At 42.1% G+C, this 18,759-nt stretch overlaps 1 protein-coding gene across 2 annotated transcripts; it reads right to left on the bottom strand.

The window, feature by feature from the left end:
* Positions 1–442: 442 nt before the first annotated feature.
* Positions 443–16,895, bottom strand: NUDT9 (nudix hydrolase 9). Of its 2 annotated transcripts, none has more exons than XM_035113699.2 (9): positions 16,759–16,895; positions 14,348–14,522; positions 9,304–9,540; positions 6,520–6,615; positions 5,316–5,402; positions 4,620–4,731; positions 3,891–4,037; positions 3,336–3,420; positions 443–2,214 (listed from the first exon to the last, which is right to left on the bottom strand). In XM_035113699.2, exons 2-9 carry the CDS (start codon positions 14,473–14,475, stop codon positions 2,021–2,023), a joined length of 1,086 nt encoding a protein of 361 aa, XP_034969590.2. In that variant the 5' UTR covers positions 14,476–14,522; positions 16,759–16,895; the 3' UTR covers positions 443–2,020. The 2 variants fall into 2 exon arrangements, with proteins under 2 accessions (XP_034969590.2, XP_034969589.2); XM_035113698.2 differs by lacking the exon at positions 16,759–16,895 and adding an exon at positions 16,633–16,725.
* Between the last annotated feature and the right edge of the window lie 1,864 nt (positions 16,896–18,759).

Raw genomic sequence — 18,759 nt, 5'->3', positions numbered from 1 at the left:
AGCCAGATGGTTTTATTATATCAGCATTTCCCAAACATTCGATATCTGGGTTAATTTTTCTTCTGGAATAAATGGAGGCCATCTCACATTCAAAAAGATTAAATACCAGATCCCAGGATGATAAGCATGCATTCTCCTTACAATGGCAGGATTTTGTTGGCATCAATCTGTCTCGGGAGCCAACAGAGCAGTGTGCCTTTGGGGATGAGGTCAAGCTGTTGGACGTTTGCAGCACCTGCACATTTTGTTGCAGCTGGGGCAGATGAAGGTGTCCAGTTGTGCTGCTTGATGAGCTATATTGTATTCCAGCATTTTGCCCTCCCATTTGTCCAGAGTCAGGACTCTGGGATGGAAGCACGATTGTTGGGAAATGGTGCTTTGGGGCCTGTCAGAGCAAAGCAAAAACAGATAACATACGCAGAAGGCAAGGCATGCCAGAAACTGTGGCTGCTGTGCAATTTATTCAGAAGTCAAAGAATAAAATCGCTTCATGTGTTTCAGAAAATATTGGCAGGTTGACATAACAAATAGAAGGGTACATAATGAACAGCCACCCCAAACTTTAGCCAAAGGTTCATAAGAAAAAAACTAAGCATTACAAATATGACCAATGAGAAGCTGGCTAGCATAAAAGGCTAGCGTTATTGGTGATTTGCTGATAAGCCTTTGTCATTACAGGGATGGTTCCAAAGTATAATGACCTTTAAGAAGGCCATGGCATGAAGACACTCCAACAGTGGCTCAGAGGCAAAGATATTCTTCAGAGTGGTCCAAGGTAGTTTACAATCACTTTGGTGGTGGAAATATTAAGTGCTTGAAAGCAAGTTTCTAAACTGCTGGTGGTTTCAATCAAGAATATTCTGTTACTGGAGTCAGAGAGCTTCTGTTCAAACACTAAAACAACCAGTTCCTGTATATCAGAATATTCTCCCGTGGCCAAAACAGTGAAAGCTCAGCCAGTACAGGAAACGAGAATAATTAAAAGAGCTTTTTGGATTCCAGTCTTTTTTAAAAAATTGGAAATGGCAATAAAAGATAAGCTTACTGGAGTGTTTCATTCCAATATGAGCTAAGCCTAGAGGTGCGTTTCATTCATCCAAGTAAATATTTTAAAACATAGTATTTACTCTCTTTCCTCAATCATAGGCTACTGGGTCAAATTTTATATTACATTTTCTTTGTGATTATACCAAAGATCTCTTTTCCCTTCTCTACAAAGACTAGGATCAGTGTGGTAAAAACAACAATAGTATGGCGGCTTATTTTGTATGATGAGCAAGAGATCATTCAGATTCTGACTTAAAGACACACAATGCAATTCTGTGCATGATTTATTCAGAAGCAAGTCCCTCTGGGTTCAATGGGGTTTATTCCCAGATTAAATGCATAGGAGCGCAACCTAAATCGCTTCCTGATTATGGCAAATAAATATTAAGTGCTGACACTAATGGGTTACTTCCATAACAGGAAGTAAAACAGATTGCGGCTGTTAATTTTTATAATTGTAAAATGCCTCCCAACACTCCTGTTGATCAACAAAAATCAAACTCTTATACATGTTTTTATTTACGTATAATGGATGCAGAATGTGTTATCGAATACCTTAGCAATATTTCTTGATAAAAAGAGAGGGCACTGTTCAGCCAAAGAACATTTAGAAGTCACACGGATTTTATTTCATTGGAAAATTGAATGGGGATTTAGCTTCACTTAAATTTGGCTGCCCATCCTTTGTGGCTTTAAAACAAGGATGAGGAAGCTGTGAAACTCTAGATGCTGTTGGATTACAACTCCTATCAGCCCTGCCCATTGGCACATGGTGGATGGGGCTGATGGGAACTGGAATCCAACAAATCTGAAGGGCTGCAGGTTCTGCATCCATACATCAGTAATCTCATTCTTCAAAATAAAAAAAAAATCCTTCCAGTAGCCCCTTAGAGACCAACTCATTCTCTAACCCAAGCAGCATTAACACCCCATTCTATCCCTAAACTTCTATCAGCCATGTTTAGGCTTTAGTTTAGGCCTTGATCTCAGCCCCATCACAGCAATCCAGGTTAGGATCTTCCCTCCAGTGTGCTCCTCTTTTCTCTGCTACAAGCCTGACAAAGTCAGCATGACTGGCATAGAGTTTCAGCTTTTCACCAATGTCAACCCATTTCACTTTCCCAGCATCATCTCCTGCTTCCAAGTGTAAGTTCTCCATTGCTTCACCTGTTATGCAAAGAGAGATTCTGGCATTAGTGTGACTCCATTTAACCCAAAGCACAACCCATTAAATCCTCCACCAGGACGTGTACCCCATGACAGCTTCCACGGCAAAGCACATAAGTAAACAGTTCTTTTCACTGAACACTCTTGTGACAGAGGTTCTCATACTTTCGGTAGATTTGACAGCCCACCTTGTCCCAAGGAATCAGACTTGAACACAAAGGAAGGGTGATAGCTCAGTAGTAGAGTGCATATTTTGCATGCAGGAGGTCACAGTTTCCATCACTAACATCTTCAGTTAGAGCTGGGAAAGATACGTATCTGAAGAGCCACTGCAATACTGAGCTACGGTAGATAAACCAATAGACTGGTTTGGTATACAGAAACATAAAAGGCTGCTTGAAACTTAAAGCAACAAATGACAAGAAGATGACATTTTTTGTGCAATGGTACCCATGTGCCACTATAAGAAACACTCCTGAATCATCAGGAACCTTTTTTTGGTTTTTAGCATTGAACTTTAAAAGTATATATACTAGCATAACAATGCACAGGTAAGTGTGCCAACAATTAGGTATTCATGTATTACTTCAATTTCTTTTTCTGTCATCCTCCATATTCCTATAGTCAAGAATGTGCCAAAAAAAAAAGGTTAGCAACTGGAAAAATAATTATCATCCTCCCCATCTTCTAACAGAGATGAGGAACTTGTGGTCCTCCAGCTGTTGAGAGCCAGTGTGGTGTAGTGGTTAAGAGTGGTAGACTCGTCATCTGGGGAACTGGGTTCGTCTCCACATGCGGCTGCTGGGTGACCTTGGGCTAGTCACACTTCTCTGAAGTCTCTCAGCCCCACCCACCTCACAGAGTGTTTGTTGTGGGGGAGGAGGGGAAAGGAGATTGTTAGCCGCTTTGAGACTCCTTCGGGTAGTGATAAAGCGGGATATCAAATCCAAACTCTTCTTCTTCTGTTGGACTACAATTCCCATCATCCCTGTCCACTAGTCATGCTGGCTCGTGCTGAGAATTGTGCAGAATGTCTGAAGGCCACAGGTTCCCCACCCTTGTTCCAACAACATGACAATGGGTGTGACCACAAAACAAGGAAGGCAGCATCCCTTACTCACCAGTTTCATCATGGTAGTTTACGGCTTCTGTCTCCATCCAAGCATTGTCTGTGTTCCGAGGATCATCCACATACCCTTTGTATACCTGGAAAGCCAAGATACAGGCTGGCAACTGTCCTGTTTACCATTTGGGCTCTTGCCCAATTAAAGAAGTCTTAGGCAGCTAATCATGTGAGTTTGTCAACTAAATAAATCTGCATAAATGTGCATTTGAGGTGGGAAATTTAAAGAAAAAATATTTGTTTTTGAATGATGCATGCTTCAGTCGCATCAGGTAATGTCTTGGAACAAGGGAAATGCCATTTAATGTATGCTTGCCACTGGCATTTTTTAAAAGCACTTTTCTTTAAAATGTACTAAAAACGGGGTGGAGAGAATATTGTACACTGATTATTTTAATCAGTCCATTAAAGGTTATTATACTTCCTGCTACCAAAAGCTGCTTAATAAGAAGCTGCTACTCTTTGAAATGTAATTGAAAAGAGTTTCATCGACCTCTGCATGTAATATTTAATGGGCTTGCAAAATTATAACAGGAGCAGAAAGGGCACTCACCACAAAGTAATCTTGACTGAACAGTCTATTCAGTTGTTTCTCCATCTCTTCCTTCTCGGCCTCAGTTTTCTGTAAGGAGTTCAAGGCCTCCTCGCTAAATTCTCTCTTTAGTGCAGCTGACAATTTTTCCCCTGGGTCTACCATGCCCTAAAATAAAACATTGTCACCTGTTACATCTTCCTTTAGAGGCTGGATGCTTTCCCTTTGTAAGGGAGGGTGATTATCGTTATAAAAACGACATCAGGGGGTTAGGCAGGGATGATATGAAATATGATAGTGGCAGATGATAGTTTAAAAAATGAAAAACAATGGAGATATCTGATGACAGTTCTCTCGACATGTCAGTTATGCTCTTACTCACAGCCTAATATGCCATGTAACAATAGCCAGCTGCTGAGCGTTGTTAGAATCATAGAGTTGGAAGGGATCTAGTCCAACCCCCTGCAATGCAGAAATCAATACAGAGGGGTGTGCATAGGAGCTAGTGTGCAGCCCTCAGAAGGAAATGTGGCCCTCATGATGAAAAAGGTGAAGATTTTAGTAATCCTTCAAATGCTTAGCAAGAAAGGGAGCTGTGACACACACACACACACACACACACAGAGAGAGAGAGAGAGAGAGAGAGAGAGAGAGAGAGAGAGAGAGAGAGAGAGAGAGAGAGAGAGAGAGAGAGTCTTTTGGAGGCCAGCACATTTTTGAAAGCCAATTCTGTCAATTCTCTCTTCTCACCCCTGGAATGGCCCATTCCCCACAGTCCTTCCTTTTGATTGCAATGAACTGCAAGATACTGTTGCCAGACACTGGGTGAGCTACTTTATTGCCACTGCCGTCTCTCTTCCACCTGCAAAGAGTAAGGGGGGGGGGGGGAAGAGAGAGAGATTAATCTGTGGTTCATCTCAAGACATGCAGGAAAACACCGCTTCAAATGTAACGTCAAACCATAGCTATGAGCCCAATGCCGGCATGCTTCCCACTCATACCACATGCTCAGATTCTCTTGCTTGCAATTTAGCTGCAAGCCATGATTTTCTGCTACTTCTGAACTATGTTTTGCCAGATTTTGTTGCAGTTGTAAATGTAAGGCTTGCTGCTGAACTGGAAGTGAGGGAGGTAAATAGAGGAAATGAAGAGAAAGAAGGAGAAAGGGTGTGAGCTCTGGGCTCATTCATACAGTTCCATGGTTTGGTATTCTGTCTGAACCCACCCAGAGCATTGGAATAATTGAAATGAATGTGGAAACCTTGGATCCGCTCAGCAAAGATGCATTGTGGGGGCTCAGGCAATATAGCAATTGCTTCCATATAGTTTTTAAGTCATCTTAAAGTAGAATTAGAAGCATATCATGATCAGCATTTTTAATATTTCACATATTGACTTGAATGTAAAATATTCCCATTTGACATCATCTGCAATGATATTACTTACCTAGTTACAAGAGGATCTGCAGCATGATTTGGTCCCCAACGCCCCAAGAGACCTCGGCCCATTATTCCTGTCCTGCCTACAGGATTCCTGAAAAATAACAGAGCACAAATGAATGCCTGGATATGATCCAAAGGCCCATACAACTTAAGTTCCACATGGCCAAAGAAGATTGCAGCTCATCTTTCTTGAACAGCAATGACCCCTCTTAACCAAAGGCTACTTAGCACACTACTTTTGAAACATGGAAGTCTTTCAAATGTAGTCTGTGATACAGAATTGGGAGTGGGGTGGATCTGTTGCTCAAAGACCAGAATCCTATTGGGCATGTGGACCCAAAATAGGTATTCGAAGCATATGTATTTTAAAAATATTTGACAAAACAGTGTTATGACAGAGTTATTGCAGGGGCTCCCAAACTGTGGTCTGTAGATATATTTTTTTAATTGCATTTTAATCGTTCAGCTTATTTTTCATATGTTTTTGTTGTATTACAATGTATGGGATGAAAATAGTATTATTATAAAATACAATGTAAGAAATAAAAGAAGCAATTAAATACAGCATCTAGCACACTGCATTACAATTGCTACGATAGGCAGGGAGGGGAGATTGTTTGGGAACAAATGGCTTACAGAGTATTCAAGATTTTGTTAGAGATGTTTTTCTTATATTCTCATTTTTTTTAGAATGCATTTAAAAAGCATGTAGTAATTTCAGTGTTTTCTTTTTAAATGCTGAAGTACTGAATATAATTTTTGAGGAATAATAATATATAATTTGGTTTACATTAAATACAAAGTTAAGAAAAACATTATCAAGGACAGCTCAAGGAGCTATGAAACAGCATGAGATAAACCTTTTCTTCCTGCTTCATTGTTTACACTTGGGCCACATAACAACCATTAATTTGCCTTTCACAGAAAAGCAATACTGGTTGAAGTTATGCTCTTTTAATTTATCTTTTAAACCCATGGTCCTAATGGCAATCAAGGCTTCAGAAAAGTTTCAGAAGAGTTTTAGCTTGGAAACTTGCAAATATGTATTGGACACACATTTTTAGCAGACAGGCAACCAGGATTCTGAACCAGTGAATCAGTGCTGACCTCTTAGGTTATTTCTGCTAAGGTATGTGATCAGATCAAGACTTTCACTCACACACAGACTTTTGATGCATGCACAAGCACCAACACAGAATGTCAAATACCTGGGCCTCCCATTTTCCACATGATAGAAACCATTTTGGCTCTTCCTCTCCACTTGCCCATCCTTCTCATTGAACTTTGGAGAAAAGTTTTTCACCCTTTTCAAGAAAATAATAATAGTGAAAGAAACAATTAAAGCCCCTTCAATGTGCATTAGCAACATCCCAGTTTCAATGGAACTTATTTCCAACATTAGCTGTGTTCAGGATCACAATTTGGCAGCCCAATCCTAGTCAGTCTGTTTTTGCATTGCTGTGTATGCTCTTTGGCTTGCTCCTTTCATTTGTGCTTCTCTATGATATCCATTTACCTTCATGTGCTGTGTATGTGCTTGGCATGACTTTGTGTGCCAACTGTTAGGAAAAGTTTGTGGTGTGCAGGTATGTAGGGAAATGGACTAGTGTTGGGGTACTCTTTTTGGGATGGCTGCAGGGGAAAGAATAGGTCTTAAGTGGCGTGTGTTATCCTTTTGGTATTCTTGTACATGAGTGTGTGTGTGTGTGTGTGTGTGTGTGTGTGTGATGTTTATCCTATGGAACTCTGCACTAATATATGCCTTGTGCTTTCACTTAAGGTTCATTTTTTTAGCATAGCCTGGCACCTTGGCTTGGATACTGCAACTCACTCCTATATCACATGCTGTCTTTGTCTAGCCTACCTGTCTAGCCTACCTGCCTAGCCTACCTGTTGCAATGATGCAGGGCAGACTTTCATTTTTTATTGCTGGACAGATGCCAGTTACAGAAAACTTAGTTAAAAGGCTGAATTTAAAGCTTAGCATGGACAGCCTAGAGTTTCAGGTAGGTGGAAGAAGCATTCTGCTTTCAAGCGTGTGCACACCTGACCTATCTTTTTTAGACAAAAGGTGTCGCCTTCTTTAGCCCTTACATAAAGAAGTTTGTAGCCCAAGGCCAAAGCTTATTTGGCAAACATTTGGCAGCTGCTTGATCGTTGACCGTCTCTTGATTTTCTCATGCAGTCAGAGAGCCAACGGAGGTAAAACCTCTGGTTATTTTATGGTTCAAAAGAATAAGTCATCATGGCATTGATTTTGCACTAAAACAATGCTAATATTTGGCTTCTTTCAAATCATGCTTATTTTTAGCATTGCAGGTACTTAAATCTGGGAACACTAGGTAGCTATGCTACATGAAAGGGGCAAAGGACTTCTTTGGGATACAGCCAAGGGGTACAGCTGGGCTCAGTTGTCACCCTGGCCTGCAAAGAAGCTTTCAGTACATGCAGGACAATGGATGATAAACAACTCCATTATGTAAACCAAGAGAAGACTAGATTTATAACTTTACTTCTAGTAAAGTAAGACCTTCGTGTTTCAATTTGTTACTTGGTGCTCTGGAATTAAGTTAGTAAATCTCCTTAAGGTTTTTAAACTGCTTTGAGGGTTGTTGTTTTTTACAACTAAGTGGTCTATACATTTTATGAAGCAAAATAAATGAAAGTAAGGTGGAAGTTTAAGGCTACCAGTATGGCATAGCAGATGGTGCTGAATGTGGACTCACGCTAACTGTTCAGATTATCCCACAAGCATGCAATGATTTTTTATGAACTTCTTAAAAATGTGTTTTCTTCCTTCCAGAACCTCTGAAAAAGGGCATGACACAATAAATATATACAATATTAGATGCATGATAAATTTAAGGAATGCATCCATTACTTTTGCATCTGTTGATTGTGAACAAGTCCTACAAATTTATAAAGTGCTTAACTTTGCTACTGTGGGTAGCCTCCCTAATCCCACCATATCAAAATTAAACACTTCGGTTAATTTGTAGGATCTCAGCACAATTCCTCTGGAATTGTATTCATGCCTATTAATATGTTTGCTATTACCAGACTAAATAAAACAAAGGAAGCACCTTATCCAAAGCTGCTGCTACTATATTTTATTTAGCTGCTAGTTAACAACTGGAAGGATTAAGTGGCAGTGCCAACTCACCAAGCAGAAGGGAGGGCTTCCCCCTTGAGCCTTCATTACTCCCTGCCACTCTCACCAAAGGTGTCATGGACTTTGAAGACGCTCGGAACCCAGGACAAAAGGGAGAAACGTGCTAAGAGAATGGTGCTAAGAGAATGGTTTGGCAATGGTGCTAAGAGAATGGTTTGGCAAACCCTCACCATGATCAACTCCTGCCCGGAAACGTATGTCCCCACTGTGGAAGGCTGTGTGGATCCAGAATTGGCTTCCACAGTCACTTACGGACTCACTGTTAAGACTGTATTCATGGAAGATAATCTTACTCGGCTACGAGTGATCGCGAAAGAAAGAAGACTCCCTGCCACTGTCAGAAAGCATGTGTGCATTAGCAAACCTTGAAGACAATATTTGCTGCCCTTGATATAACTACAGTTAGAAGTACAATGAACACAGCTAAATTTCTACATGTCAACAAGATTCGAAAATTTACCCTTTAAGTGCCAAAATCTGTTCAGCAAGCTATTTCCACAATGCTGAGCTCAAGCACTGCATATTCTAACTGCAGCATTTGTGGCTCCCTTAGTCCAAAATTTAAGTCCCATTTAAGTCTTGGGGCATAAAAAACCTGAACTGGAACTGTATTCAGCAGCCTCCCTGGAGAACCATCTTAATAACTGAACACAAATCCTCTTTCAACAGTTTTTTTTATAACTAAGAACAAAGGCAATATATGGTCACATTCATAAATATTATGCCCACCATTTACTTTTAGTCAAGCAAAAGCTAAGTCATTCTCAAAAACAAGCCCTCCCCTTTTACTGCACCCCATTGGTCAACCAACAATGCTCACCCAATTTCTGGATCTGCCCACTTAGGTCCTGCCAAAACAGATTGTGCTGTATATTCCACAGGGCTGTAATCCTCCCATTCAGTTGACCAATCCACCTTATCGTTGGGAACCCTGCTGCGCTGAATGTTTGATCCTGGATATGGGGAGGTCCTTGCTTTGTTATGCAAATTTTCTCTTGCATCTTTACAATTCGACATTTTAGCACCCTCGCTGTGAAACCAACTTTCTGAAGATGCGCTGTAGAAAAAATAGAAGGAGTTGCACACAAAGAGGGGAAATAAACTTGATGTAATGTTGTATGTTGCAGGACTGGGACATTTCATACATAGTAAATTGCAGGGGTAGGCAACCTAAGGCCCATGGGCCGGATGCGGCCCAATTGCCTTCTCAATCCGGCCCACGGATGGTCCAGGAATCAGCGTGGTTTTACATGAGTAGAATGTGTCCTTTTATTTTAAATGCATCTCTGGGTTATTTGTAGGCCCTTCCTGGTTTTTTTACAGGAGTAGAATGTGTGCTTTTATTTAAAATGCATCTCTGGGTTATTTGTGGGGCATAGGAATTCGTTCATTTCCCCCCCCCCCAAAAAAAAAAATAGTCCAGCCCACCACATGGTCTGAGGGACGGTGGACCGGCCCACAGCTGAAAAAGGTTGCTGACCCCTGGTAAATTGCATACAAATGCCATCAAGTACCATAGCCATCCAGGAAAACTCCATATCTTGTATGATTGAAGTACTAAATAACCAACTGTTAAAAAACGTGGGCAAGGGGGGAAAGTTCATCCTTCCCCAGGAGGATGGCCCAGTCAGTTGAGCATGAGACTCTTAATCTTAATTGGGCTGAAGATTCCTGCAATGCAAGGGGGTTGGACTAGATGACCCTTGTGCTCCCTTTCAACTCTGCAATTCTATAATTCTATGAAGGTGGGAATTTCCTTACACAAGCTGTTGATTTATCAACCAAAGTGTAGTTTCATCACATTATAAATAAAATATCAAGTATGGTGCTCATGGGTATTGTAGGGCTGGCATGGTGTTCTGCTGGATCTCTCAGCGGCTTTTGACACCATCGACCATAACATCCTTCTGGACCGTCTAGAGGGCTTGGGAGCTGGGGGCACTGTCATGCAGTGGTTCCGCTCCTTCCTCCTGGGCCGTGTTCAGAAAGTGGTGGTGGGGGATGAGTGTTCAGACCCCTGGGCGCTCACTTGTGGGGTGCCTCAGGGTTCTGTCCTCTCCCCCATGCTTTTTAACATCTATATGCAGCCACTGGGAGAGATCATCAGGGGGTTTGGGCTGGGTGTCCATCAGTATGCTGATGATACCCAGCTCTACCTCTCTTTTAAATCAGAACCAGTGAAGGCGGTGAAGGTCCTGTGTGAGTGCTTGGAGGCGGTTGGAGGATGGATGGCGGCTAACAGATTGAGATTGAATCCTGACAAGACAGAAGTACTGTTTGTGGGGGACAGGAGGCGGGCGGGTGTGGAGGACTCCCTGGTCCTGAATGGGGTAACTGTGCCCCTGAAAGACCAGGTGCGCAGCCTGGGAGTCATTTTAGACTCACAGCTGTCCATGGAGGCACAGGTCAACTCCGTGTCCAGGGCAGCTGTTTATCAGCTCCATCTGGTACGCAGGCTGAGTCCCTACCTGCCCACTGACTGTCTCTCCAGAGTGGTGCATGCTCTAGTTATCTCTCGCTTGGACTACTGCAATGCGCTCTACGTGGGGCTACCTTTGAAGGTGACCCGGAAACTACAACTAATCCAGAATGCGGCAGCTAGACTGGTGACTGGGAGCGGCCGCCGAGATCACATAACACCGGTCCTAAAAGACCTACATTGGCTCCCAGTACGTTTCCGAGCACAATTCAAAGTGTTGGTGTTGACCTTTAAAGCCCTAAACGGCCTCGGTCCAGTATACCTGAAGGAGCGTCTCCACCCCCATCGTTCTGCCCGGACACTGAGGTCCAGCTCCGAGGGCCTTCTGGCGGTTCCCTCATTACGAGAAGCCAAGTTACAGGGAACCAGGGAGAGGGCCTTCTCGGTAGTGGCACCCACCCTGTGGAATGCCCTCCCACTAGAGGTCAAAGAGAACAATTACCAGACCTTTAGAAGGCATCTCAAGGCAGCCCTGTTTAGGGAAGCTTTTAATGTTTGATGGATTTCTGTATTTTAGAATTTCTGTTTTTTTTGGAAGCCGCCCAGAGTGGCTGGGGGAACCCGGCCAGATGGGCGGGGTATTAATAATAAATTATTATTATTATTATTATTATTTCTAATGCTTGTTGGTTCAAAGAGGGGGGAAAGTGGATGGGGACACTTTAGTAAATGACTTAAATCATTTGCAAAAAGGGGGAAAAAGAATAAAGACTATAAGCAAATACCCCCACCCAATATTCCTTAATGAATTATCAGCTTTAAAAAAAATGAAAATGAAGAACTAACTTTCTAGTCATTTTAGTTAGGGAAATACATTTTTAAGGCAATATTGCTCCCTCTACTACTGAGCGATGAGTGAGTGCTGATAGGATTGCAGCCAAAGCACAGTCACTGTGAAACAAGGAGGTGGTATATGCATGAAGGTTAAATGCACACCTAAGGGAAAACTCACCACCCTAATGAACACTGTGTATGATCAGTAGCCATGGAACACTGAATGTTAGTTGGAAAAGAAAGTCAGCAAACAGCAATTAGGGGACAGAGAGAGAGAGAATGGAGTATCTTGGAGGAATGTGTGGTGGCTGGAGACCTGAATAAGAGCACTGCTTTTAGGAGGTGAGGATACACTGGGACTTCTGAGCTCAGAGATTCTCTAGCGCTGCGAGGGAGGGGGGAGCCGTGAGAGCACCGCGGACCCCCGAAAGAGCTCCAGATCGAGCGTTCTGGAGACTTGGGGACTCAGCTGCAGCTTTACGTGTCTCCTCTGCCCCCCGGTAAGCCCTATTAAGGAAGCCGAGAGCGAGCAGAGTGGAGACGTGGTGCCTTGAGTCAATCTGCTACCCTCGCAACGTGAAGCTCCAAGCCGGCAGCCTGTGGAGCAGTGGATTTTTCCAGATTTAAAGGATTTGAAAACATTGGACACCGTGAGTAAAGGAAAAGGATTTTTTTAAAAATTTAATTGAAAAGATTTGGACACGAGGGGGGGGAATTAAAAGAGGAAGTCGATTTCCCCCATTGAGCGAATTGAGACGCAGTTAACTTGCCCGAAGCTGGGAAGTTGACAGGAAGTTTTTAATCACCAAAAATCGGACTTAAAACTTTCCCCCTAAGGCAGGGTAAAGGGGAGAAAAGTTGAATTTTGCAAAATCCCTGTAAAGGTTCTTTAATTTGACCTGGGGAAAGTCCCCCTGGAAGCTGGAGTCGGGTCCCTGGAGAGATCAGCGAGCCGCCATTATGACATCACAATAGGATGGAATTTGTTTACCTCTTTAATTTTGAAAACTGTCAACATTGAAGAGAGCGTAAAATATAAGGTTGGGAATAAGAAGTTTGACAGAGGCTTTTTTCATAAATTGATATATGAGTTTTAAGATATGAAGAAGACTTAAAAATGAGAGATTGTAACCAGATTGGGCATAATTTCTGTTTCTGAAAATTGGAAATACGAACTCCGCCTTTTCCTGCTGTAATCTGTGCTGTTCCCACGAAATTGGAGATGACCAGGATGTCAGTAGACACAACATCATCTGACTTTATTGACTTTCAAAAGGAACTTTTGGAATTGCTTTTGGATTTTAGGGATGAACTGCATCAGAATGCTATACAGATTAAAAAAATAAAACAGAACTGTGTGGAAAGTGAGAAAGGACTAATCTCAACAAAGTATGAAGAGAAGCAAGATGAACAATTAACAGCCATGGACAATGTAATTGGATTTAAAGATGATGAAGAAGCTGCATGGAACATTGTTCCCTCAGTGAGAGGGGGGGAACAGGACTCATGCTTGATTCAAAGAGCAATCAAGGAGGGCATGGAATAATGCCCTCCCAGTGAGAGAGGGAAGACAGGACTCATGCTGGGGCCAGAACTTAAGGGGTATCAAAATTGAGACAGGGCTGGAAAGTGGAAATGCAGTTGGATGGTATTGTGCAACAGCTAGGAAATTGGGGAGGCAGCAGGGGATGAAGAAGGGAGAGTGGTGGATAGGTGGTGTAAGAGTAGGAGTGGGGTGAGGAGTATTAATGGATGTTATTTTCTGACTGATCAAGATGGCCCGAAACTGGAACAACCTATGGAACTGGCTGATTCATCTGAGAGACCCTGAGTCCAGGGGAGGGGGGGCTGAATTAGATTTAAGTGTTTAAATGTTATTGTGATAAAAGAAACAATATTTGAATGTATGGGAAAAAATTGGATATAAATTTGAGGCTAAGGGGAGAAATAGAGGATAGATGGATGGGAAAATAAATTTAGATTTGGATTAAGATAAATTACGGGAGGAAGATAGTCGATGCTTTTAATAATAGAAATAGTTGTGAGATAATGAAAAAATGTGTTAGAATGATTTAAGATAATAAATGAAAATTGCTTAATTTGGAGTTAAAAATGGACCCAGTGTGAGGGGAATCGAGGAAGTCTACAATGTTAATTAAAATGTTAGAATAGATATGTTTTTTTTCTTTTTTATGTTTTAATTCCTGGTTTTTGTGTGTGTGTGTGTGTGTGTGTGTGTGTGTGAATTTTTGTAATTTGTAATGTTAGAAAATCAATAAATATTATTTGGGGGGGAAAGAGAATACACTGCAACATTTTGTTGCAGGCTCCATTTCCGCTATGCAATTGTTCCACCAAGAAGCAAACTTGCTCCCACCTTTCAGCATTCTAGCCAAGGAGCTTAAAGGCGCTAGCTAGAATAACTCAGAAACCCTTATGCTTACATTTAAAATATATAAAATTAAAATGCATTTTATTAATTAAGTTGGCTGTGAAAACTATTAAGCTACCAACATTTTCATTCTGACATTGTTCCCCACACATTTAGGAGCCCTTGCTCACTGATCTATGTAGAAAATAGGACTATAATATTAAACTCTGGGACAAATACCTGTAGGCTAGATTCCTGGATGCTTGAAATAGTGGGTAAGTGCAGGAAGAAGACTTAGCAGCAACAGCAGTTAAAGTCACAGTGAGAGAAACCACGGTAACCGTCCCGGCCAGGAAACCTCTTGCCATCCCATGCAGTAACCTCAAAGAGAAATGCCCACCAGTTGTGGAGCAACCTGGAAAGTCAGGAGACCAAATAGAAAACATCTTAGCATAATATGTATTGACCGGTCTTCATTCCCCACAAGACAAACTGACAAGTGACTTCGCAATTTATACTATATACAAATTACAGGGCGGAAGGCAGGTATTGTTGTGGATATTATGTAAGACATCTTACCTTTATTTTATATAAATTGTCATTCACTGTTAACAATTAAAGTAAACTTGCCCCCAAGATTCGGCTTGTGTAGCCAAAGATAAAACACATTTCTGCATTTTAAACTCCACAAGTATCAGTTGTTGCATTATTTATCTAGGACAAGCCATTTTGCAAAATACACCCGACGTATGAAATGAAATAAGACTGCATTGCAGCGCGATCCTATTCTTATTTACCCAGGAGTAAGTCCCACTGAGTTCAATGGGAGTTGCTTCCAAGCATCTTAGTTTTTGTGACAATTTAAGTAAACCATTCAGATTAGAAAGCACTGATTTAAATCCTTAACATTAGTCAATATTTTTCATTTACATATCACAGGGTTGGACTGTTGTCCCACTGCCCCCCTCCCCAAAGTGTACAGTATTGCAGTTTTTACGTAACTGTTAAATTGTGTTGAATTACAACTAAGCAGAACACTTGCAATTGTTTTATTAGGAGTACTTTATACTTATAGGCATTGAATTATACTGTGACATTTTCATACTGGGTTACCAGGGCAAGAAACCTTGTGCTTTTAACAGTTGAAGAGGACATTCTAGCAAGTTTAGCTTTTCTTGCACCTGCATTAAAGCTGTGTATCTGGAAACATTATACATCTGGCATCGTAACCAGCAGGGTGCAGATGGCAATATTCTTCTAAACATCGCTGAGGGTTCAGAAACATTTTAATACAGGATAAAAGCCATAAACAAAGAAGGCTGCTTTACTATATTCAGACAGACATACTGTACTATTGACTAGCCAGTCAACAACTATTTGCATTTTTTTAAAGGAAGTCTTGTGTTTTTGCTTTGTAAAACACCCTGATATTCATTAACATTGTAGCATTTGAAGGATCCCAACCCCGCAGGGTCATTTAATTCAGCCCCCTGCAATGCTGAAATCACAGCCAAAGGATCCCTGGTAGATGGTGGCCATCCAACCTCTTGTTTAAAAATACTCAATAGTTTTCCTAAGGGAAAGCTATTCCTAATGTTTAGTCAGAATCTCCCTTCTGGTGCATTTGAGTCTATATATCATCATTACTGTTATACAGTACAGTATATTTATTTACACCCCGCCTTAAGGCAGCTTACAAATAAAAAAATAAGAACAGCTAAAACATAGAGATTGTTATTGTTAGGTGTTATAGAAACAGTTCTATAAACAAAATAAATATCCATTGAAGTAATTATTGTTATACATTTATTTACGCCCCGCCTTTTTCCTTGACTAAAGGCAGCTTACCAAAAAAAAAGGACAGTTATAAACATAGGAGTTATTATTACTACTACTAATTTTAATTAGGTGGTATAGAAGCAGTTCTATAAACAGAATAAATATCCATTGAAGCATAGCTGTCAAGTTCTCCCCTTTTTAAGGGAAATTCCATTATGCTGAATAGGCTTCCTCGCAAGAAAAGGGAAAACTTGACAGCTAGGCATTGAAGTAATAGCCGAGGCATAAATATGTTTTGTTGTTTTATCTTTTTGCTCTGAGGTGTTCTATTCTGATTTTTGTTTTACTATCAGGCAGTGTATATAAATCTTAGGGAAATATGAAATCCCCCACTCAGCCGTAAAAAGCTCACGGGGCTGCCTCCTGTCAGGCGAGCCTACCTCGCAGGGTCGTCGTGGACTAAACCGGGGGCTTTGCGCTCTGCGCTTCAGAGGAAAGGGAGGGATAGATCAATGTGTGTTTAGTTAAGAGCCGCCCGTGTAACATTTGTTCCGCATATACAGTATACGCGTCTCTGCATACATATTTCTAGAACCTAAACCTATATACAGTTCGCATGCCATTTATTTTTGACATTCGCCTTATCTATACAGTATACGGGAAAAAAGCGCGGGAACTGGCGAGGGGGGGAGAGGACCAGCATCCCCGGCCTCCCCTCCCCCTCTCGCTCTCTCCTCAGCACTCACCCCCCGCAAAGCTTCCTCTCCTCAGCCCTTTTTTCCTCCCAAGCCGCCGTTGCCCCCGTCAGGCAAATCTCTGCTCCGTGATTGGCTGCGACGAGAAAAGAAAAGAAAAGCCGTCGCCGCCCTTACCCAATGGGCTACGCCCTTGTGTCCTTTATCCCGCCTCCTTGCAACCCTCAGGGAAATGAAGCCGGGGGATTAGCGGCGTCTCGTTCGCCCCGCCTACTCTGGATGGTCGATAGGGCAGCGCAGGCGGCGATGTTGACGTCGCCTGTCACCTTTCCTCAAAAAACAAAAACAAAAAACGCCCTACGTCACACGTCGCCCGTATTCTGATTGGATTTCAGATGAAGGAGAGGCGTCAGGCCCTTCCGAGGAGTCAAACCTTTCCAACTGCCCTCTCGCCTTTCTACACATTAGAGGTAGAAGAAGGATAGACTCACACGCCATCCAAGAGGTTGCGGATAAGCAATAGGTCGGAACCCACGGAGGTTTCCCTACATTGCAGGCGGTTGGACTAGATGACCCTGGGGGTCCCTTCCAGCTCCACAAAGCTACCCGAGAGCGGTTTGCCAAAAAAATCATGTTTTGTACCGCTCTACATTTTTTCTACCTCTATGGTCTCTGTGACGAACGTGGCAAACCCTCTTAAAGGGATACCGCCGCAGTTCCAGGTCACAGAGAACTGATATTACAGAGATAGGCAGGAGTAGAGTTACATTACAAGCAAAGCTGACCAATGAGCAACATTAGAATCATATCATTGTTAGAGTTGGAAGGTGACACCAGGGTCATCTAGTTCAACCCCCTGCAATGCAGAAATTATATAAAATGCATTAAAAAAAAACCTTGCCCATAATTACCATAAAAACAGCATAGCACCAGCCCTTTCCTTAAAACCAGTTAGTTTCCAAAAGCATGTTGGAACAAGAAAGTCTAAGGAGAGAGTTCCAAACTAGGAGCAGCTACCAAGAAGGCCCTCTCCTACATCTCTACCAAGCGTGCCTGGGAGGTGAGACCAGGAGAAGGGATCGGAGCGTAGTAACGTGACTGGGGTTGGGGTGCTTTAACACTTGGTTGTTCCCCGCACTGATTCCTGCATTGCAGGGGGTTGGACTAGATGACCCTCAGGATCCCTTCCAACTCTCTGATTCTATCATGCTAGAATCGAGAATTTTACTTAAGGCTTTCACTTTAAACCTGCTTCTAATAAACTGGCTATTTGTTCTACTAAGCCAGTAAAACATTTCCAGATGCTTTCTAGGATCTTTTCCTACCCTTGAGGGAAATTATCCTAACCACCCAGCTCATCCCTCAGCCAAGCCCTACCCAAACACTCTCTAAACACTCTTTCTGACAGCTGATATGTCAGGTTCTGTCTTTTAACTCTCCACTCCCTCCTGATCCATCAACACTGATGGGATGCACCATCTCCACTGGGCCTGCAGAGAGCATTTTAAAAAGCTTGATTCTGTCTTCCAGCCCTCATTTTTAAAGGTCCTTTCTCAGATTGAGTTCCTCCACTGTGAAACAGGCTGCTCCCAAAACTGCAGCAGCTCAGAGAGCTTTAATGGGGGAGGGAGTCCTCTTGCAAGAATTTTTTGTTGTTTGTTGTTTAGTTGTTTAGTCGTGTCCGACTCTTCGTGACCCCATGGACCAGAGCACGCCAGACACTCCTGTCTTCCACTGCCTCCCGCAGTTTGGTCAAACTCATGTTGGTAGCTTCGAGAACACTGTCCAACCATCTCGTCCTCTGTCGTCCCCTTCTCCTTGTGCCCTCAATCTTTCTCAACATCAGGGTCTTTTCTTATATATTGCAAGAATATATCTTTAAAACAACCCTGTAAGGTAGGTTAAAAGATAGCGACTACCCCAGGGGGAGAACAATGTATGGTGCCTTCAGCTCCCTGGAGGACAAAGAAACCCTTTCATGTACTTTCTTTTGGACCTTTGAGCTTCTCTGTAAGCTGAGCCACTGCTACAATACTTTGTTTCTTCAGTAACCTGCAAGAAAGGCTGGTCTCAGTTTATATTAAGCCATGTGATAAGGGTGTAAAATTTCAATGCATTAGGTAATTTTCAAATTAATTTGTATGTTGAAAAGTGCTACAGAACTGCAAATATTTGTGC

This window comes from Zootoca vivipara, chromosome 9, assembly GCF_963506605.1.
Source record: "Zootoca vivipara chromosome 9, rZooViv1.1, whole genome shotgun sequence".
Lineage (NCBI taxonomy): Eukaryota > Metazoa > Chordata > Lepidosauria > Squamata > Lacertidae > Zootoca > Zootoca vivipara.
The sequence above is the reverse complement of the archived record's forward strand: the minus strand, read 5'-3'. Positions and strand labels throughout refer to the sequence as shown.